Genomic DNA, 20,584 nt, shown 5'->3' with positions numbered 1-20,584 from the left:
TGCTTCCAAGGTCAAGTGAATAGATCACTCACTTTCAGATATAAACTAACAAAGTGATCAAGGAGTTTTGTTTCCCTAGAATTATTAACTTTGTTGAGATCTGACAACAGTTAAGCTCATTGAACTTCATCAATGTCAAGTTGAAGGCAAAACAAATTTTTAAATGGAAACTTCTTGAGTGTGCAATTTACTGAGAATGAATGCAAACTGCATGTCGATTGTAGTGTTGCAATGTACAGTGATGTTTAATGTCAAGACTGTTTCTAGTATCAACTCGGAAAATTAAAACTGCAAATTATAAAAGTTTTTTAACTTTTTTCAATTTGGGTAGGGTTGTTTCTTAACTTTCGAAAAATTGAGCCTACTGTTTCTTATAACCTGTTTCTTGTAAAAAAATGAGTGTAGTATTCTTTTTCTGTAGATAACGAATAAAATTAAATTGTATTGAATATCTTTTTTTAGTTCTTTATCTTTTTCCTTTAAAGACGAATGTCAAGCTTCTTTACAGCCTTGTGCTCTTTCGCGTCACTCCCGCAAGTTTTTGAATTTCTCCAAAGAAGCTCCTTATTCCGTATTCCAACATTTGAGCGGCGAAATTGCGGAACTTGAGCATAAATATTTCTTATTTGAAGATAGCACGGAGTATAAACGAGTGATAATGGCTTGAAGTAAGCAGAAACTTGTATACTTAAGTCACTATCCAATTCTTTCACTCACTGACTTTCACTATATTGCGCGTGTTAAAGTTTCGAAATTTCTAAGGAACGAAAAAGAGGTCTCGAATGCATCCTCCTGCAGTCAGCCAATCACGATCCTGCCTCCATCCAATCATGAACAATAACTGCACGATGGAACAAGTCCTCGACGCGCGCTTTTTTAGTTTTACATAAAAGTTTAGCGTCTGTAAGTTGCTTAGATTTAGATGTCTTATTGATAAATTTAGCTTCTTCTTGGGTTGAAAAAGCAAAGTTAGTTACAAAGTAGAAATTAGCGCTTGGTGCTGCAATTTCCTGCTCAATGCCGAGTTTGAGTCATTCTGGATGCCAAATAATATAAAGTCAAGCCATCCAAAATGCCGTTACTGAGGGGAAAACCATTTCGTCCCAAGATTCAACCAAATGGTCTAAAAGAAGAAGACGAAGTATATTTTTTCGAGCTAACTGACGAAGTGTTTACTGACTACGAGTAAGTGTGTTGTTTTGTCATTTCTCCTACAACCGCATGAATTATGTTCTTTAGGCCCACCGGCCTAGTTGTGGTAACCGTCTATCCTTCTGTGCTAATTTTACCGGAAAGCAGGCATTTTCGTTCAATTGAAGAATATTTTTCCTTTCCAGTGAATTTTTTGAAAGAGTAATTTTGTGCAACAGTCTCCTTTGGACATGCGAAGGCACGGGTCGAAGTGGCCTTACATACAAAGAGGCCACAGAATCAGAGGAAAGTGTCCGAAAGGCATTGGAAGCTGTCCCTGATGCGACAAAGAGAGCTGTGCTGCTTTTAGTTCATCAAACAAAGCGAAGTCGTATCGGAGATCTTTGTGACGAGATTATGGATTACCTCAAAAAACGTTACCAGGAAGGGGAAATCGTGGAAGTAAAAGTCAAGGACCAATGGTAAGTTGTTACAATAACTGCTAAATACACATTCTGGTATCAGAAATGTTTAATGGATGAGTTCAGTGAACAGACAAACATGGCTGCCAATCACTTATAAGTCCAGGCACTAGACCCAGTCCTTGCTTTCAGCAAACTTGAGCTACTATGACTGACTTGTTTGTTTCAAATACTTTTTCCATAGTTAAGATTTATACATCATTGACAGTCATAATTTCACAAAAATACTACAATTTGTAGACATTTTTACAGAAATGTGTTCAGCACTGTCATATCCAGTGTTACCATTTGAAATATAAATTACCCCCTTCAACAAAACATTAAAGCTCTTCCTGCCTGTTTGAAATAGTTTGAAGAAGACAACAAAGGGGTTTCTTGATTTTAAGAGAAGGATAACCATGTTATATTGTAATATTGCCATCTCTGGGCAGTTTGTTCACAATGATGACACTCAGAAATAAAGTTTGCAAAGTAACATTTCAAATCCCATCTCTTGCATGCCCTAATGAATTGTATTAATAACTTTCGAGCAACAAATTGTGTCCTGAGTTTATGATATTTTGTCATTTCTAGCAAATTTAATGTAAAAGAAACAAATTTTTTGAAGTTAACTTTCACTAGAGGGGCCAGCAGTGTAAAGAAGTTTTCCTTTTACCCCATGTAGAACCCTATTGTGGCAAACATTTTGATGAGGCTGTTTTCTTTATGTACTTTGGTTCAATGTATTTGTTGCAATCTAAAGGTTTATCGATATAACCAGTTTAAGCTGTTTTTGTTCTTTTATTTAGCAAAAAAGTATACTTTCAATATTTTTAAATGACATCATCCTTGTGGTTTTCTCTCTGATTCAAGTGACATTTCTTTTTTGAAGCTTCTGTTTTTTCCTTCACCAAAGTAATTCCACCCAGATCCCAAAAGTTTGGGTTTTGAATTTAGAAAATTATTTCCCTCCCTATACATCTTAATTTGGCCTTCCTCTTGATGTTTTTTGTTTCATTTACATCTTTCAGAATCTTTTTACTCCAGTTTTTATGCGTTTCTAAACTGGTATAACTACACTTTTATAGGAAACTTGGTAAGAGCAAGAAACTCTCCCAGCTTGATAGAAAAATATCTTACAAAAACATTAATAACCTCCAAACAGGGAGTTTTATGCTGTATTTTCCTTATTTTGATGTGTTACCTTTCTGTTCAATAATTAGAAATCTTTACAAAATGAAATAAGTTTTAAGTATCTTCAATTTCCAACTCAAAAATTTTTTTTAATTAATTTTCTGTTACATTTAAGTTTGAGACAAAGGTTTTGATATCAAGAGGTTTTTTTGCCTAGAATAAAGGATTATTTTACTTATGAATCTTCCTAAATCAGTGCCTTTAAAGCCAGCACAATATCCAGTTTTGAAAAAAGATAACAACAAAATCCTTCTTGCTTCTTTATGAAATTGGTGTTTTCTTGAGCTTTTAACTTTTATTCCAGGAAAAGGGCCAAGATCGAGAAAGTCCATGCAACAAGTTCTGAAAATAAATTAGATGGAACTCCAAAGAAGCTAGTTGATGAAGCTTCTCCTAACAAGCAAGAGAATGATACTGGTGTATTGACACCAAAAAAGAAGACACCAAAGAAAGGAGGCAATGATCCCCAAGGCTTAGCATTATCACCAAAGAAAAATCTTGCAGATGAATTTGTATATGAAGTGAAGCCAAGCAAATCAGAGGCTTCATCAGATGTACTGCAATGTAAAGGAAAAGAAATGAGGTTATTATTGAATCTTATCTTTTCACGTAGTAAGTAGAAACTAACAAATGAAGAAAGTTTTTGATATGATGAAAAAAATTAAATAGCTTACTAGTTTATAAGTAGCCAATAATAGTTGTTAAAAGCATCAAGTCATTGTAAATAAACAGACCCTGTAGAGGGTTTCTTGATTTCTGCATGATGGCTGTAGTTTCTTGTGATATTGGCATCCGTTGTTGACATCTTGCTATTGACTGAAGCTGTTTTGTTAATCAGTATTGTGCAGCTTCATGTGATCAGTCTCAGGTCCACCAATAGCGCTGCAGCACAAAAATCATGACTCTGTGTATTTGGGTATACCTTCTTCTTTTACCATGACTCAGTGTCTTTAAATTTAGATTTCTTCATTCAAATTATGACAAGTAAATTCTGTTATAACATTGTGATTTGTGCAGATTTATTTGTGAAGAGTATGTTGCCAAAGGTTGGCAGGCATAGGCAGATTGAATCTTTAGCATGTACAAAAAGGTAAACTTTTAACAAAATAGGAGGTGATAATGAATGCTGTTTCCATAGAAGAGAAGCTGCAAACACATACTACTGAGTTTTAATGTCCAGTATCCCGAATCCCTGTAAGTCATATATCTATTTGTTATACATGAATACTCCAACCATAAGCCATTTTATTTTTTACACTAGCCCTCCTAGGAAGCCCGCTTCGCTGGCACCATGTGGCCCTAAGGTGGAATGTTTAGATTAGCCTCGGGTTAACCTCTATTTCAAAAATGAGGAGAGGGCCAGACCTCTAATACCTTCAGGGCTTCTGTTCATGTTTTTGCTAGAATCAGAGTAGCAATGTTTGTGCCTCAAAATGTACATGCCTGGAAATGATTTTATGCTGCTTATGCTATTTCTAATTAAACCTTGGTACTTTAGGAGATGCAGAGGAGTCTTAACAAGAGACATCATCAGACTTCTGCTAAGGCAAACTTGCAAGAGAACAACAGCCTTGTCTGAAAGTGGTTACTGGATAGTTGAGGTGAGTGTGATGTAGCACACATAATGAAAATGAAGGGATTTCGCCAGAAAATGAGGCATTTGAAGGGTTTTGAGGCCCCCCCAAACATTTGCATTTTAAGACTCAGAAGATGACATTCAGCTTATAATAATGTATTTTATCGTTTCAAGTATATATATTTCTAGTGTATTAGGTTGTTTCTATATAGTGGAGTCCTGGTTTTATAAACCCTGTTTAGTCTAACAAGTCCAAAATTATGCTATAAACACAATTCCCTTGTCTAACCACACAATATATATATTGGAAAAGCTTTTCTTGTTAAAATATGCTTCTCCTCTTAAATTTTATCATGATGGAAATCTGGCAAAATATAGAGAAATTGTAAAATTTTCCTGGAAATGGTATTAATTAATCCTCAAAAATGACACTATTTTTGTAAGCACACTGCATGTGGTTATTTATTGTGCTGTGGCACTAAGTGCTCTTTCTTATCATCTCGTTTTAGCCTGACTTTGTTGCCAAATATGCCCTTGGAGCAGCCCATATATCGGGACCTCTCTCTGCAGAAACACCACTAAAACTGAAAAACAAAAGGAAAAGGTCTTCTGGCAAGTTTAACAGTAATGATGATAATTTGACACCTTCAAAGAAGCGGAAATCGTCTGATTCAAATTTGGCGTCATCTTCAGAGGGCAAGAAATCAAAAATACCAAAAGGGAATGTGAATCAGTCTGATTCAGGGGCAAAAAAGCAGAGGAAAAGTTGTAAGTGATCATTTGCTCTTAAACTTCCATAATTCGTCTAATTGGTAATTGGAATTTCCCCTTATGACTACCAGTGTTGAAGGGAACTTTTTATGAGTAAAAGATAGAGATATTTGCAACTAACTAACTGTATTTATATTCTATCTAGTATTATCCTGGTATCTATGTGAAGTTATTTGTTGAAATATTTTCAGTTTCCATCAATGTTTTTTAAAGAATAACTGCCAAAATGAGACCTCCAAACCTTGTAAATGTTTGATGATTCTGCCTAAAGGTTTTTTTTACGTATTTGAAGCAAAAGATGTTTGTTTTTGGTCAAGATTTCATCTATCTACTTTAATGAGTTATCAGTCACATCACAAACGATGTTCTTAGTTTCTCCTTGATTTATTGACAGTGAGTACAGAACAGAAAGAAGAACAATTAAGAGAGAAACTGAAAAATATGACACCTGCAAAGAAAAAGAAATTCTTGGAAAAACAGAAGCTGAAGGAGCAAGCTCAGAAAGAGAAAATAAAGCAGAAAAAATTAGTGGAAAAGGAAAAGGAAAAGGAAAGATTGAAAAAGGAAAAGGAGGAGGAAAAACAAAAAAGGAAGTTTGAAAGAGAAAAGGTGAAATTTATATTGTTTTTCAAGTCAACTTGTTTGTTTATCTTGGCCAATTTATCAGCAATAAAGAAAGAGATTTCTGTTTAAAGCATCTGCTGTGCCCCTCAATACTGATTAGGTTTTTTCTATAACGTGTTTAGAGAAATCAAAACATTATCATATGCTTAATCTTTTCAGGAGAGAGAACGCACAACAGAAATAAGGAAGCTAGAAACCGAATTCCTGAGGGAGTGGACGAGGGTCAGGGATGATCTATTATTGGAAGATCTGAAAGTATGTATATTTTATTTGCTGTATCAACAAGTGGAGGTATTTATAGAAGGTTGTGTTTTCCTTTGCTTACTCTAAAAAGAAGGTCCTATGTTTTCTTTGCTTACTCCAAAGGGAAGGCCGTGTGTTTCCTTTGTCTAAAAGGAAGGTCCTTTGTTGCTTTGCTTACTCCAAGGGAAGACCGTGTTTCCTTTGCTTACCAAAGAAGGATGGTTTTGTGCTTCCTTTGCCTACTCCAAAGGGAAGGTTCTTTGTTTCTTTGCTTACTCAAAAGGGAAGGTCCTATGTTATCTTCGCTTACTCAAAAGGGAAGGTCCTTTGTTATCTTCGCTTACTCAAAAGGGAAGGTCCTTTGTTTCTTTGCTTACTCTAAAAGGAAGGTTGCATGCATCCTTTGCTTCCTGCAAAGGGAAGGTCGTGTGTATCCTTTGACTAATGGTAAGGTCCTTTGTTTCTTTGCTAACTTCAAAAGGAAGGTTGCGTGCTTCCTTTGCTTACTCGAAAGGGAAGGCCGTGTGTATCTTTTGACTAATGGTAAGGTCCTTTGTTTCTTTGCTAACTTCAAAAGGAAGGTTGCGTGCTTCCTTTGCTTACTCGAAAGGGAAGGCCGTGTGTTTCCTTTGTGTAAAGGGAAGGTCTTTTGTTTCTTTGCTTACTCCAACGGGAAGACTGTATTTCCCTTGCTTATTCCAAGGGTGAGGTCCTACGCTTTACTGCTTACTCCAAAGGGAAAGCCGTGTGTATCCTTTGCTTACTCCAAAAAGAAAAGGTCCTATGTTTCCACCGCTGTACCAAAAGATTCCTTCTATGTCCTTTGGTGCCTCTAAGGTTGAATATTTTTTTTAGTTTATACTCTTGGCGATGTCTAGAGGTTGCTTTTCTTGCAACTTTCATTGTTGTTTAAGATTTTCTAATATTTTAATTTTTTTATACTTGCGATCCTCAGAATAAGAGACTATTCGATTTAATGTCTTGACTATCGAAGAACATTGTCTTTAAATTAATATTTATTTGAAAATGTATGGACGCGTTGTATTTATGTTTGCTTATGTTTGCTTATGTTTGCTTATTGCTGCAACTATGATTACATTTCAATGCAGGATCTGCCCGAGCCTCAAGGCTTAGCAACAAAGATGCAGGGTGATTTGTTTGGTGATGCACTGATGGTTGTCGAGTTTCTAAATATATTTGGCGCATTCTACGATATCAAAGACTCGTTTCAACAAGATATAACATATGGTGCGTAGTTTGGTATTATTAGTTTTTTCTTCTCATTTCAGCGCATATCCAACATCATCAATCGCCATCAATCATAACCATGAGTAATCAGAAATCGCCATCACAAATTAGATATGCAAAACTTGCATAGGAAATTTTCAAATGTCATGGGAAGTTGTAATAGAATAGGTCCCAGGCCCCCTGAGTAACGCCTAGCGACGTCATATACACATGTGTTGTAAAGAGATTGAGTAACTTTCTGTATGAATGTCTCATGTTTGCCTTGGCCTTTCACCTCGATATATACGAATATTATAGAAGGTGCTCATTGTCTTCTTTTTTGAGACGAAGCTGTTAGTGAATTGTTTGGGGATAGCTTCTAATGGAGGATGTCCTCTGAAGGGGGAATTACTTGAATTTTATTATCAAGCACTGGCTTGTTTATTTAGATAACATTTTTCACATAATATGGTCACAACGGTAATGTAAAGTGGATCTTATGGCTATAACTTGATGAACTACAGCAAAAGAAAAATGATTTGTGAATTTCATTATTTTGTTTGTAGTTTAATTTTATCCTCAATTACATTAATGCCGTGCCATTAAACGGACAGAAGAGTTTAAACTGAAATTTTTTTGTTTATATTTATAAATATAATCAAAATATTTCTAGAATTTCAGCAAGTTTACTCTAGATCTCGAGCTGTTCAATGCAGAAATTTTCGATAAAAAAAATTTTCTATTTTACATTATATTTTTCTATCATCAGATAAAACTCCTTCCAAGTATAGAATACTTTACAAGTATAGAATACTTTTGAAAATCTTAAGAAAAATATCTTCTTTTCTTAACACAAACAGTCTATTTTGCATTTAACAAAACGCCCAGCTATTTTGTCACTTTTGCTCATACAGTTTTCTCTTTACCCTTTAGATTGTAAATAACTCTACTTTATCAAAGACCGCCGAGAGCCAGGCCGAAAAATGCTTGAACCTGTTCCTACCCATAACAATAGACCTAAAATGCGTTTGATATGGATTTAAAATGCATAAAATTTTCTTTATTAAATTTTAATTTGTATTCATAAAGCTTTTTTATCATTCCTAATATAGATATGTTTTGTAATTGCCATGTCATATTTTTTCAGTCCAGTGGCAATCGCCCCCTTGCCCCCTCGCCCCCTTGCCCCCTCGCCCCCTTACCCCTATCTTGCCGGGCCTGGCGTTGTCATTTTCTTCTGAATGATATTGGCAGGAGAATGTTTCTCATGAATGCTTCGGTTGCTCTTACAACAAGCTTTGTCCTTAAATAGCTACGTTAAGAAGGTCGTTTGCTTTGGAAACAAAGCATTACCCTCAGCTAATATCAACCAATGGTTGGTTAATTTAGTGACTAAATTGTACCTGTTCTAATGCAGGCTTTGTGGAAGCTGCCCTTCACGAGCACGACGCTGAGGGATCTTTCTATGATATCGTTAAGTTCCTCTTGCAAACATTCTTCACGATTTCTAAGGAAGAAAACGAAGAGGATGTGAATGACGACGACTCAACGAACGGAACTAACACTCCAGATGAGCCTGAAATGGAACTGGAACAGTACCAGGAACACGAACACGGACACGTATCTTCAAATGCCACTGCTGCCGCTGCCTGGTCGATGCTGCATCAAGGGATGGCTCTAGACGAGTTGACTATAGATCCGTTCACCCTAACTGAAGTACTTCGCTTGCACATACTTTCTTCAGGAGTGAAAATTGGTATGTCTCTGTCTCTATGCCTTTAATTGCTCCATAATACCTCTTTGAAAAGCTGACTCCCGTTCTTTCTTGAACCGGAAAAAGAGGATCCGCCCTGATTTCTATTCAATTTAACTTTCATCACGAATCTTTAATTCCGTTTATTATGCTAGGCGAAATCTTCAAATGTTGTAGTTTCTTTGCCATTATGTTCAAATTATCTTTGTTAAGGATATTTTTTTCGCTGGTACAAATGAAAATCAAATATTTCAAAGAAGAGGGACAAGAATTCAGAATTGATGCTTAATGTTGAGTTATTTTTTGACAGCAGAAAATAAGAATCATCATGTTAAGGCCTTTGTAACGAAATTTGTCAGTGACTAGCACTTCTCAATTGACAATGTTTTGAATCCAATAGAAATATGTTTCATCTTCTTGGCTTACTATACTGAGGATGTAAATTAAAATTCACCCCCACTTTGTACAACGCCCCCACTTTTTACTACATCGCCACTTTTTACTCCACCCCCACTTGTTATTACACCCCTACTTTTTACTGTACATCCCCACTTTTTACTCCATCCCCACTTTTTACTCCACCCCAAATTGTTATTACACCCCTACTTTTTACTGTATATATCCCCACTTTTTTCGTCCATTTATGGCAAACCTCTATCTGTCAATAAATATTCGGCCATTCACTGTTATTTTTTACACCTTTTGTAATTAGGAGGGAATAGAAACATGTGGCAAACGAAAGAAGGATTTCAGTTCAGTGACGACCCTTGCGTAGATTTTCGACATAAGGAGAAATCGATTCTCACTACGCTGCACACAAATTGTCTGTACGACCTGCCTATCCAGGACAAGCTTAAAATCCTTTGCGTTCTCTGCAATCAAATTTTGACTTTGACAACAACAAGAGACTATATCGAAGACTCCTTTGAAAAGTAAGTATTTTATGCACCTGCAACTACATTTAAAGAAATTTTGTCATGATAAAAGGAGTGGGTATACCCAAATGCGCCAAGTCAAGATTTTCTTGCTACAATGCTATTGGTGGACCTGACACTGATCACGTGAACTCATCTTGTACTAATTCACAAAACCCAAAACATTCCGTCAATAGCAAGTTGTCAACAACAGAAACTAATACCACTAATAATGTTTACTACTCTGGTACTAACGATGTTTTTAAAAGGAGCCAGTTCATGGCTGCTTTAATTAATAAAATTTTAATTAATACAATTTTCCTTCCTACGACCGGACCAAAATCATGCATAATTTTCCTGCAAAGAAGGGAAGGATACTAATAACCTCCTAACTGATAAGAATATTAACAAAAGAATGCAGGTGAAAATGTACAAATGCAGATCAAATGAGGGTAGTTATCTTGGATGATGGGGGCAAGAATGAAAACAAACAACATTAAAAACCCCAAGAAGACATTTTTTGCCAAAAGCATAAGAGAAAATTTGTTTTGAAAAGCTAAATTCACCATGATATGCAATAAACAGCAGGGGCCTTGGGTGCATCAACAAAGACTATTAAGCCAGATGAAAAACTGTTAATTTTTATCAAACAAGAATTAGTGAAAACATTTTCAAGGGTTCACAGGTAGAGCAACCATTTCAACCTGTACAAGACACATAAACTTAAGAAAAGCTGCTTTGGTCTTCATGTTTCTACATTTAACGAACATGAAAGAAACAAATGTGCATTTTGCAAAAGGGTATATTTTTAGAAAAGTTTTCTGAAGAAACTTAGTCATGAAAGATTTCTGTGACCACCCGGTCGCATAGTCGGGTGGGTTTTCATACCCTGATGCCCCCGTTCTCGAAATTAACAAGCCACTGTATATTCAGTTTCCTTTTTTAAATTCTAAACTTTTCCTTTGATAAGAAGTTCTTTTTTTAATTCGAGGGTAAAAGAATTGAAGAAGAAGCTCAGAGAGTTGCAAAATGCAGAACAAAAAAGACGAAAACTTGATTCAGCTGGACGATGGAGAAGGAAAATGGAAGAGAGTGCAAGAAAAAAAGAAGAACAGGAGAAAAAGAAGAAAGAGAAAGAAGCCAGGGAAAACGAATCTAAAGCCGATCAAGGGTTAGTTTATCTACTGATATCTTTTAATCACTTATGTTTGTGTGTGGTGTGTAAGAAACTCTTTAGTTTTCACTTAATGATCATGGTAACTAAAATTGTTTTGTTTTCAAGACGAGGTATGCAAACGAAGTGAAGTTATAGATCGATGTTATGATAAATTTGATGGAAATGAAATTGATATTAAAGGCGAGCTACACGATTCTCCTTTTTTACTTCTTCGGCGTCAGTTTGAAAGACCGGCAAAGAGAGGGATAAACCTCCGTACCGCGTTTGCGGAGGTACTTTATCTGATATTATTTTGCAGTAGTGTTTTTCATTAAAATTGAGCACCAATAATTTCCATCGATCTACAACGGTCCGGTTCGTTCTATTAAATTACCAGCAATTTAAATATCTAAAATAGCTTAAATCTGGTAATTTTATGAAAGAGTTTTCTTCCCACAAGTACACAAGTCATGATCTTCGCACAAGAAACATTCTCTATATTTCCAAAGTTAAAACTAACATTTTTGAAACGAAGCTTCTTGGGCCCCAAGATCCGAATATCCTTTCTGATGTGAGAAAATCATCCACAGATGTACATTTATTTCAATCTCTAGTCAACCACTGGTTATGTGGAAACATATACGCTTGCTCCGCCTGCAATCAAAAGATGCGATATCGCATTTGCTACTATTGCTTTGTATCCATACTGTTGTAACACTAACGTCAAAAGGTTTTTAATAATTATTATTTTTGTATATGTTATATATAGGCTGTAAAACTTATGTTGTATCTCGTTCAAGTATGTTAAAAAAAGACATGTCATGAAGGATGTACCAAAGCATAAGTAAAAAAGATGTCAAGTTTTCTGCTCGCAGCCTTAAATCATTCAGTGTCGCTATCCTATGCCAATTTGCTTCTGGGTAGACAGACAGTCCAAGTAATTGGTTGAGCCCCGGCTTGAATCCGAGACCTTCTCTGCATTGCAATCAATTGCTCTAGCTTCTGAAACACCCCGTCTCTTATATCTATATTAAAACAGATAATCATCCTATGAAATACTGTATGTTATAACTGAGCTCACTCTTCGATTTATTTTTCGATTTTAGAACAAGCCCCGCTCCTACAACTTCCAACAAGAAACGTGGGAGAAAATCGAAGTCCGAGGAAGGTAAAATTAATGCAACTGAAAACAAACAACAGGATAACAAAATTGACCAAGATCTTGATATGTCTACGGGTATAGAAGGAAAGAAGGATGATCAACCGGAAGAAGAAAAGGAAGAAGAGCACAGAAAGCGGGAAGAATTCAAAAGACAAGAAAAGGAGTTACTTGAAGAGATCTCTAAATATTCTTCAATTCGGTCAGTGGCACCGCTCGGTCTTGACCGCATTTACAATCGTTATTGGTCTTTCAGACATGTTGATGGCTTGTTTGTAGAAGCTGATGAAAAAGCGAAACAGCTAGCAGAGAATGTTGGTGACAAGTTTGATGAAAACGAGTATGATTGTAGCGAAGATTCCCAGACGAAGGTATGCTGAGATCCATATGATTTTCCAACTAGCAAATTTTCCAACTGAGTTCTAATTGGCAAATTTTCCCATCGCCCTGTCCTTTGCCAGGGTGTATTTGGTAACAGCTGAGAGAACGTTTTTTACCTGGGTAATTTTCCACGCCCTTTTTTATTACCAAACCCGCAATCTTGTTCATCTATTCATTCGAATAGATGAGAGTTGTGTTTTAATTGTTGCAGATATCAGCATAAACCTATTTGATTTGCTTCTGATATTTTATTTGGGAATTTCCAAAAACCGTGTTTTCTTGAGCCTTAAAGGTGGCATCACATCATTAGGCAGAGCGCACCAAGCAAGCGATTTTTACCAGTAAACCTGCATTGTCTTCTAAATATCTTGGTATGCTTGAAATGTCTATAAAGTGTCAGTAACATTCCCTCTTCGCCTTCAAAGAATGCTATTTTTATCGTGTTATTGCTTCCTTTCCTATCGTTATGAAAGTTATTTCTGCAATAAATATCATTTTTGGGTGAAGTGTTGATTGATCCGTTTTACCGGCAGCTTTTATTTTTAACAGGATATTTTCACTACAAGGGCGTTTGTAAGACTTTTGGCATTGATTATGGATTGACATAGCTTTATATCTTGCCCCTTTAAGTCACCATCTCACATTTTATTCCCTGCCCAATATGTCTGTATAGATTTGTGCAATTGCTCAGCATTTCTTAGCTGTTTTGGTCGAATCTTTCTGCATTGATTATTTGCATTATTCCAAAGGGCATCGACGACGACTTTGCCGAGACAAAGCAGGACTCTGAGAGCAGAACAGTATTCCCTAAAGTGTCGCTTAATGAAATCATAAAACTGAAAAACGACGGAAAACCTTTTTGTGATACTTTGTTTAAAAAATATCGATGTAAAATGGATGACCAAAGACGTAAGTTGATTCCTCATAGTAAAGTCATTAGTACTGTAATAGAAAATGTCAGGAAGGGGATGGATCCACACGTTTACGCGAAGAAATGTCGCTACCCATGGTCTGCGTATGGAGCAACAAACGAAATTGACCACTTGATTGACAGTTTAAGCCCAAGGGGACGACGCGAATTCAGACTGAAAGGAAAATTGGACAAAATCTCGGAGAAACTTGGAATGGCTATTGGCAACTGTACGCTCTTGACATCAGTTAAGGAAGAGGATCATGGGAAGACTCGGCAATCAAAACAGGAAATCGACAAGTCATTGTTTAAGAGTATGGAGGATTTCTTAGAAGCAAATCTACGTGATCAGCTGCTTGAATTTGAAGAGAGACTTTGGCTAGCCAGTTTAGGGATTATTAAGGTCGATGATAGGGAAAAGTGGCGAGAACAAGTTGGAAGCAGAATTAACGAATTATTGTCTGGCTGTGTGGAAAACGATGATTGCGGAAGGAAGATTATCACTGAGGGAGACATTGACAATGCGGTGGAACATAAGGAGCCTTTACAGTTTTCAGAAGATGCAGAAATGAGACCGGCTGAAAATGGTCAATCGCCCAAGGAGGACTTTCCAGATAAAGACAAGATGGAAGTCGATGAAGGTCCAAATACCAACACCAAACTGGATGATTCCTTAGGCAGTGAGATTGGCTTGGATTCTACCCCTGTCGTATTGCAAGACTCTGCATTTAAGAGCCTAACTTTGAAGTTTATTGAAAAGAACAATCCAAACAAGGAAAGCTCAAGATGCAGTACCCCCGTCAGTATTTCCACTCCAATGATCAATCCAAGAGTTAAGACGTTGGCTACTGCATTATATCAGGTGGGTTCATGTCACCGGAATCGATTTAGATATTGTTGCTTTTACCAATTTGTGCGGGCCATATTCCTACTCATTGTGTGATATCTATCCTATAATTTAAGTATATATTGAAATTGTAGTTCAAGCATTATTAGTATTTTTTGTTGAAGGTTTTTCAATTTATGGAGCACAATCAAATTATATAAATATTGTACAAACGTAGCTTATAATGATACCTTTACTTCGCTTTGATAGTCGCAATGGCTCCGTTAAGCTTCATTGTTGTTTTTCCCATCTCATTAATCACGTCTCCTTTCTTCTTGTTCTGCAAACCTCGGTAGATTGAAAGAGGAATTGATCCAAAATACCTGAAGCCTCCTCTTGGTGAAGACGAAGAGACAAAACGTGAAAGAATCCGAGAAATGATCGAAGCTGCGCACGCGGATGGAACTGAGAAGACGGACAAGCCAAAACGTGACGACAAAAAGAAAGCTCCTAGCACCAAAGCTGATTTGAACGGAACGGACCATGTGTCAGAGGCTGATGATGATAAAAAGAGTGTTACGTCGAATGCGCCGTCTGAGGAGTTGTTGAGGAAAGAGATAACGAGTTTGGAAAGATGGGAAGCTTCTTTGAATGCTGCAACCAACTTTTCGCAACTATTTATTCATCTGAATACACTAGACAGATCGGTTATGTGGAATAAATCGGTGTTGAACGCAAGATGCAGAATATGCCGAAAGAAAGGTATTGTTGTTGATACTGATGCTTATGAGTATTTTCATCTTGTAATTGTAAAAAAAAATTATAGAACACTCGTGATCTCATTACCTTATTTTCTCGTTTAAAATTTATTGATAAGTGTGCTGTACTGTCAGTTATATGCTTGCTTTATGGTTTTGTCAGGTCATGATATGAATATATAATATGTATATATAAATATGTATTGATATTATTTATTATCAATTGTAGTTAATAATTCTGATGCTATAAATCTAAATATCAGCCTCCCTTTATAGTAGATTCTAAATAAATCTAAATATCAGCCTCGCTAACCTCGATTTGTAACTCAAATGCATATCTCCTTATGACTGACTTCAAAATTTCCTGAAATTACAAGAAAAACAGAAATAAATTACAGCATCATGCAATATTTTAAGCTCTTGTATCTGGCTATTCAGGGCGAAATTGAATCGTGTCAATTTTCCATAGGTGACGCCGAGAAGATGCTGTTGTGCGATGGCTGTGATCGTGGCTTCCATATGTATTGCTTGAAGCCTCCTGTCAAGAAAATTCCTGAAGGAGATTGGTTTTGCACGGACTGCAGGCCAAAAGAACCAAAGCGGATGCAGCGAAGTAGAAGGAGACCAACAAAGCTGGAAGAATTTGTTGATGATATTGAAGAAGATGCAGCAACAGAACAGACTGATGAAGTCGAAGATGCTATTGAAAGTGATGAGGAAGAAGATGACGAAGAATCAGGTGAAGGTTTGTTTTTTCACTTTTTTTTCAGATGTTGATGCAAGCTCGTGCCGCTGAGATTTTCTATTAAGATGTTAGGAATTTGCTGAAATATTCAGTTAACGATACAATTAGCAGTCACATATATTGTTTGATAACCGTTTGAAGACACCAAGCAAAAATTCTTAATGTAATGCAAAGAGTTACAAAGTAAGATGGAAAATAATCAATAGTTCCACTATTATCGAATTTACTCTCTACCAAAATTAGAAAAGGTGGATGCTCCTTAAATGTCATTCTTCTGGGGTCTATCCCAACGAGCTGAATTCTTAAATTGGATCTTCAGCTATGAGTTTATTGGGAAATGTTATCTTTGTGTAATTGGAGAAAAGGAATGCTAAAATGTACTTGCAAAATTGAGAAAAATGTAATGCAACAAATTTCTCAAAACTACACAATAAGTGTGCATATTTTGCACTCTAGTATAGTGAAACATTTGAAAAACTTTGAGGGATTTAAGGGTGGATACTACATCTCTAGGCATTTTTCCCGAAATAACCTTATCAAAAGACTTGTTAATAGATCATTCTTTATTAAATTATGTCCGTTGCTGCATAGCATAGGTTAAAAATCTTTTATTAGCTGAGCGACGTAAATTCTCCATACCGCATTGACAAATAAGAATTCAAGAATCTGACAACAGACGTGCCACACAGATAGATTTAGGCCTATTTTGCACTATTTTGCACCAAAGCTAAACGTGTGAAATCTGTTTAAAGATAATCTAAATTTGTTTTGAAAAGCTGATTCTTTGATAAATTAAAAAGCTGCCGTTCTACTCAGTAAAAAGTTTCCGCGATCGTTAGTTACGAAGGCTTGAAATTATCTCTTCTAAACCCTTCTACTGATTAGGGGTGGGGGAGTAAAAAAAATCACAGTTTTTAAACTTTCAAAATTGTTTTCACTAGAGTCTCTTGAATTTCTTAAAAGCTCCTTAATATCTGTACTGACGACTGGAGTTATGTTATGAAATTCGGCCTCCTATTTGGATAATGATTCGACTCAAAATACAATATTCACGCTTGGCAACCAATAGGAAAGAATACAACCTATTCAGTTGCTCTGAATCATTCATCTGAATCATTGAAAATATTTTCGTTGCAGAAGATGAGCCGGCTGACGAGCATGAAGATCATTGTGCTGTCTGTGAGGAGCATGGAGACTTGCTTTGTTGTGACAGCTGCTCCCGTGCATTCCATTTGAACTGTGTATACCCCCCAATTCGAAAGGTACCGCGAGGAGACTGGTCTTGTCAAGTATGTACTGGTGCTGAGTTGGATCTATCGAAAGCCAGGAGGGTCACTACTAAAGAGCGTCAGAGAGGTGAGCATTTGCTCAGACTTGACTGGACTCATTCATACATACATTTTGAGATCGTCCTTTGGTAATACGTAGCAGGCTCTGAAGTCCCCACTCCACATTTTTCTGTTAAATTTTCTCGTAGAATAAAGCACGTTTTAATTGCATCGTATTTATTAAACAAAACGTCTGTTGGTATGGGTGCTCAGTTAAGGTTTTTTCACAATTTTATTAACCCAAGTCTAGACATCTAGGAAGTGAGAATCTTGTCACCTATCACATTCTAAAATTCCTGCCATCTAGGAATATATCTGTTAGTATCTTCCACTGGTAATATCTTCTGTGACATCTACCTTCGAATATTTCTTTTGCAACTTTTAATTTGGCCACTAATTTCGTAGAAAAACTGAAAAAGCTAGAGTCTAAAGGCAATGATTCAAAAACGAAGAAATCTACTCGAGGACCAAGCGAAAAAAAACGATATTCTTCACCAGGACCGGCGAGAAGTCGTAGACAACGCGAATCTTCTGGAAAACAAGGTTAGCATTCAAGCAGCATGTTGTTAACTCTCCGGTTAAGCTCGTATCTTAGATTGTTTACAATTTAGCGATGTGCTTATTCAGGGGGGGGGGGCTGACTAGTTGTTAATTATTCCTCCTTAGCCCAAGCAGCAAAAAGACAATAGTTTCTTGGGAAATCAGTTCGATCTAGGCTTTTTAAAAAAGAAAATCGTTGGGTCCCCTACTCAAGGTCAATATAATTGTTAATTTCTTTGTCATTATCACATCTATCTAAAATAGGTGAACGCTCGCTCTAGAAAAACAGTATTTTATAGTGTCATTTTATTTCTGTAACTATATCTTGTTCAGAATTTTGAATGTTTCCATTCGCCTCTCTCAATTAAGACTTGTCCTGTATGATAACAGAAATTTTCATTTCCTAGCCAAAGTATGAAACAATTCTGCAGGCAAATGTTGCACAAATTGTATACTCATTAGCTCAGCGAACATTTTGGTAGTGACTGCTTTTATATGTTCGTTTTTTAGTCCTTCTGGCTTTGGTGCGCTTCAATTAACAACATGCGGTGAGGCTTCTTTGCTAAAGGATCGTGTTTCAGAAATGATATTGTTTTTTTTTTAATTTTAGAAAACGGTAGTCGACCTGGTGCCGGTTCGAGAAGATCAATTGGGGATCCGACGGCAAACAGCAGTAGAAGAAAATCAGAAAATTTTGGAAGATACGAGCGAAGACTTTGCTCTAAATTAGTGGAAGAGCTCTTGGCAGCAGATGATGCAGAACCGTTCTTATTGCCAGTCGATACAAAAGTGGTAAGATCTAGCATCAGATTTTTATATAGATTTAAAGGTTTCTCAACCTGCTAACTATGCCAAAACTCCACAGTGAGCCTCTGGTACCGTAAATGTTCATTTTATAGATGTAACGTATTTTGCAGATACCTATTCGAATGCATCAACACCAAAGCATTGCATTTTCAAATAGGCCATTAATATTGTCACTTCTTATACAATAAAAAGATACCACAATTTTTTCATTTTTCAACCACAATTTCAATTCTATTTCCAAAAAGCCCTCCCATCTCGCGGGGAAAATATTCCCGAGGCTAAGTGCCCGCGTGGTACACTTTGAATTGATTAATACCTGGAGAAATTTTCAGCAAAATTGACCCCGCTTACATGTAACTATGGAACATTTTAGTGTTATACCAAGCCTTCTTAAAGTTGATACCTTTGTAAAATTTGCTCCTCTGTAACACTCAAACACTTCTATTTTAGGTTCCAGATTACCTTGATTTCATTGATCACCCTATGGATCTGAGTACCGTGAAACAGAACCTCAACAATGGATCCTATGGCTCTCTGCAACAGTTCCTCGATGACGTCAGACTAATGTTCAGCAATTGTGAAACGTACAATCCGCCTCGGTCAGGGGTTGCACGCGCTGGGTCTCGTTTATCAATTTATTTTGAACAGAGGCTGTGTGAATTAGAACTTGTTGAAGTGTAATTTACAAAATTGTGCCTCTTTTCTGTTGTCAGTGTAATTTTCTTTTTTGGTCAAGTTTAATAGCCACGGCGTTCATCCGTTACTTAGAAAATTATGTTTCATTTGTGAATCACCAGAGATCTTCCTTATTTTGTTTCGTGCTTAAATTTTGTGCCATTACTAGGGTTTCAAATCATATCAATAATTTCCTCAAAAGGATTATCTTCCCTTTCTGATGTTGCAAAAGATATAACATCCACACAATTCTCAGAAATTGATTTTTGTAGAATCCCATTAATTTACGGGAATTTTTGTGAACAAAATGTGTTGTTTGTATTCGTATTGTCAGTGGTTTTTTATTAGGTTAATGCCCAAAACAACGCTAGGTTATAAAGTAGAGTTATAAAGGTTATAACTGCTTCTTATTGTTACCTATTTCAAACTCCAATTTTCTCTTGCGTACGACGCAATAAAGGTAACAGGCGACTTATGTCACAGCAGATATGTGCCTAGCTTTTTTAAATAATGTTCCTGCTTCCCTTGCATGCTTCTCCCATCCCATAGGTTTACACTGCAACATGCCACAGGTCAAATTAATTTCTCACGACTCTCCCGAATAGCACACGATCACAACTACCCTGTCCCAAATAATACACAATCACCCCCCCTCTCCCCTTAAAAAAATATTAGTGCATGATCACAACACTACACAAAGCTTATGAAAACGCCCTCAAATAGGAGAAGATCAGAGCCCCCTTAAAAGCTATCAGCATTTACCAACAATAATTTACGGTTACCCAAGATTCAATGATTCCGTTACACCCAACATGCCAGGTCTGATATTTCAATTTACACTTTGCTTTTTCTCCAAACGTGTTTCGTTGGCACTTATTTTTTGTCTGGATGAGCTAATTATGGGACAGTGAGTTTGTGGTATAATGAGAAATATAATATTAATACGAAAATGATCTGTTTTCTTTTCGAAATGTTTTATCAAATTATATCAGTTTCATGTTAAAACGGTTTGCAGTTAGAAATGCAATTTGTTAGAAATGCAATTAATTAAATCGATATTCATAAATAGCTGGTGCTATCCTGGATGCAAAATCATTTTCTTATGAATTTACAAATCTGTTGAAACAATGATGTGACAGTTTTACATTTTGTCTCTTTTTCATTCTTCTCTTAGACTTACTTCATGAACCTCTGTTTCACTACTGCCTCAATTTATGTACGCTACAACAGGCTCTATACCCTTAACTGATAGTTGCAAACCTTAATGATCTCTTCTGTTTACAAAGTAATAGATTTTATCTTTATATAACACTAGGCAGTTCTTTGAATAATGGTAAGAAATGACTTTGCTTAGAAACAACGCAATTTTATTTTCTTTTCCATCAGCATACTCCCTCAATCTAGC

At 36.3% G+C, this 20,584-nt stretch overlaps 1 protein-coding gene across 2 annotated transcripts; it reads left to right on the top strand.

Annotated features, from left to right (window-relative positions):
* The first annotated feature begins 788 nt into the window (after window positions 1–788).
* On the top strand, window positions 789–20,323 carry LOC135689375 (bromodomain adjacent to zinc finger domain protein 1A). 2 transcript variants are annotated; one of them, XM_065206581.2, is made up of 19 exons: window positions 789–1,185; window positions 1,338–1,613; window positions 3,091–3,369; window positions 4,285–4,387; window positions 4,872–5,130; window positions 5,528–5,742; window positions 5,917–6,012; window positions 7,110–7,248; window positions 8,645–8,983; window positions 9,693–9,912; window positions 10,886–11,065; window positions 12,157–12,580; window positions 13,340–14,362; window positions 14,683–15,088; window positions 15,554–15,823; window positions 16,967–17,185; window positions 17,563–17,700; window positions 18,308–18,489; window positions 18,955–20,323. In XM_065206581.2, the coding sequence occupies exons 1-19, from the start codon at window positions 1,073–1,075 to the stop codon at window positions 19,183–19,185; spliced, it is 5,112 nt and encodes a 1,703-aa protein (XP_065062653.2). In that variant the 5' UTR covers window positions 789–1,072; the 3' UTR covers window positions 19,186–20,323. The 2 variants fall into 2 exon arrangements, with proteins under 2 accessions (XP_065062653.2, XP_065062645.2); XM_065206573.2 differs by having other exon boundaries at window positions 791–1,185; window positions 15,554–15,829.
* The last annotated feature ends 261 nt before the right edge of the window (window positions 20,324–20,584 follow it).

The sequence above is a fragment of the Rhopilema esculentum genome, chromosome 10 (assembly GCF_057945365.1).
Source record: "Rhopilema esculentum isolate cy_ngs chromosome 10, ASM5794536v1, whole genome shotgun sequence".
NCBI lineage: Eukaryota > Metazoa > Cnidaria > Scyphozoa > Rhizostomeae > Rhizostomatidae > Rhopilema > Rhopilema esculentum.
This window is presented reverse-complemented; position numbering and strand designations above follow the sequence as displayed.

Bases quoted from the DNA above. Each gene is read 5' to 3' on its own strand.
- LOC135689375 (XM_065206573.2), top strand. From the start codon at position 1,073: ATGCCGTTACTGAGGGGAAAACCATTTCGTCCCAAGATTCAACCAAAT. The intron at 1,186-1,337 runs GTAAGTGTGTTG...TTTCCTTTCCAG, and splicing joins GAAGTGTTTACTGACTACGA to TGAATTTTTTGAAAGAGTAA. The intron at 12,581-13,339 runs GTATGCTGAGAT...ATTATTCCAAAG, and splicing joins GCGAAGATTCCCAGACGAAG to GGCATCGACGACGACTTTGC.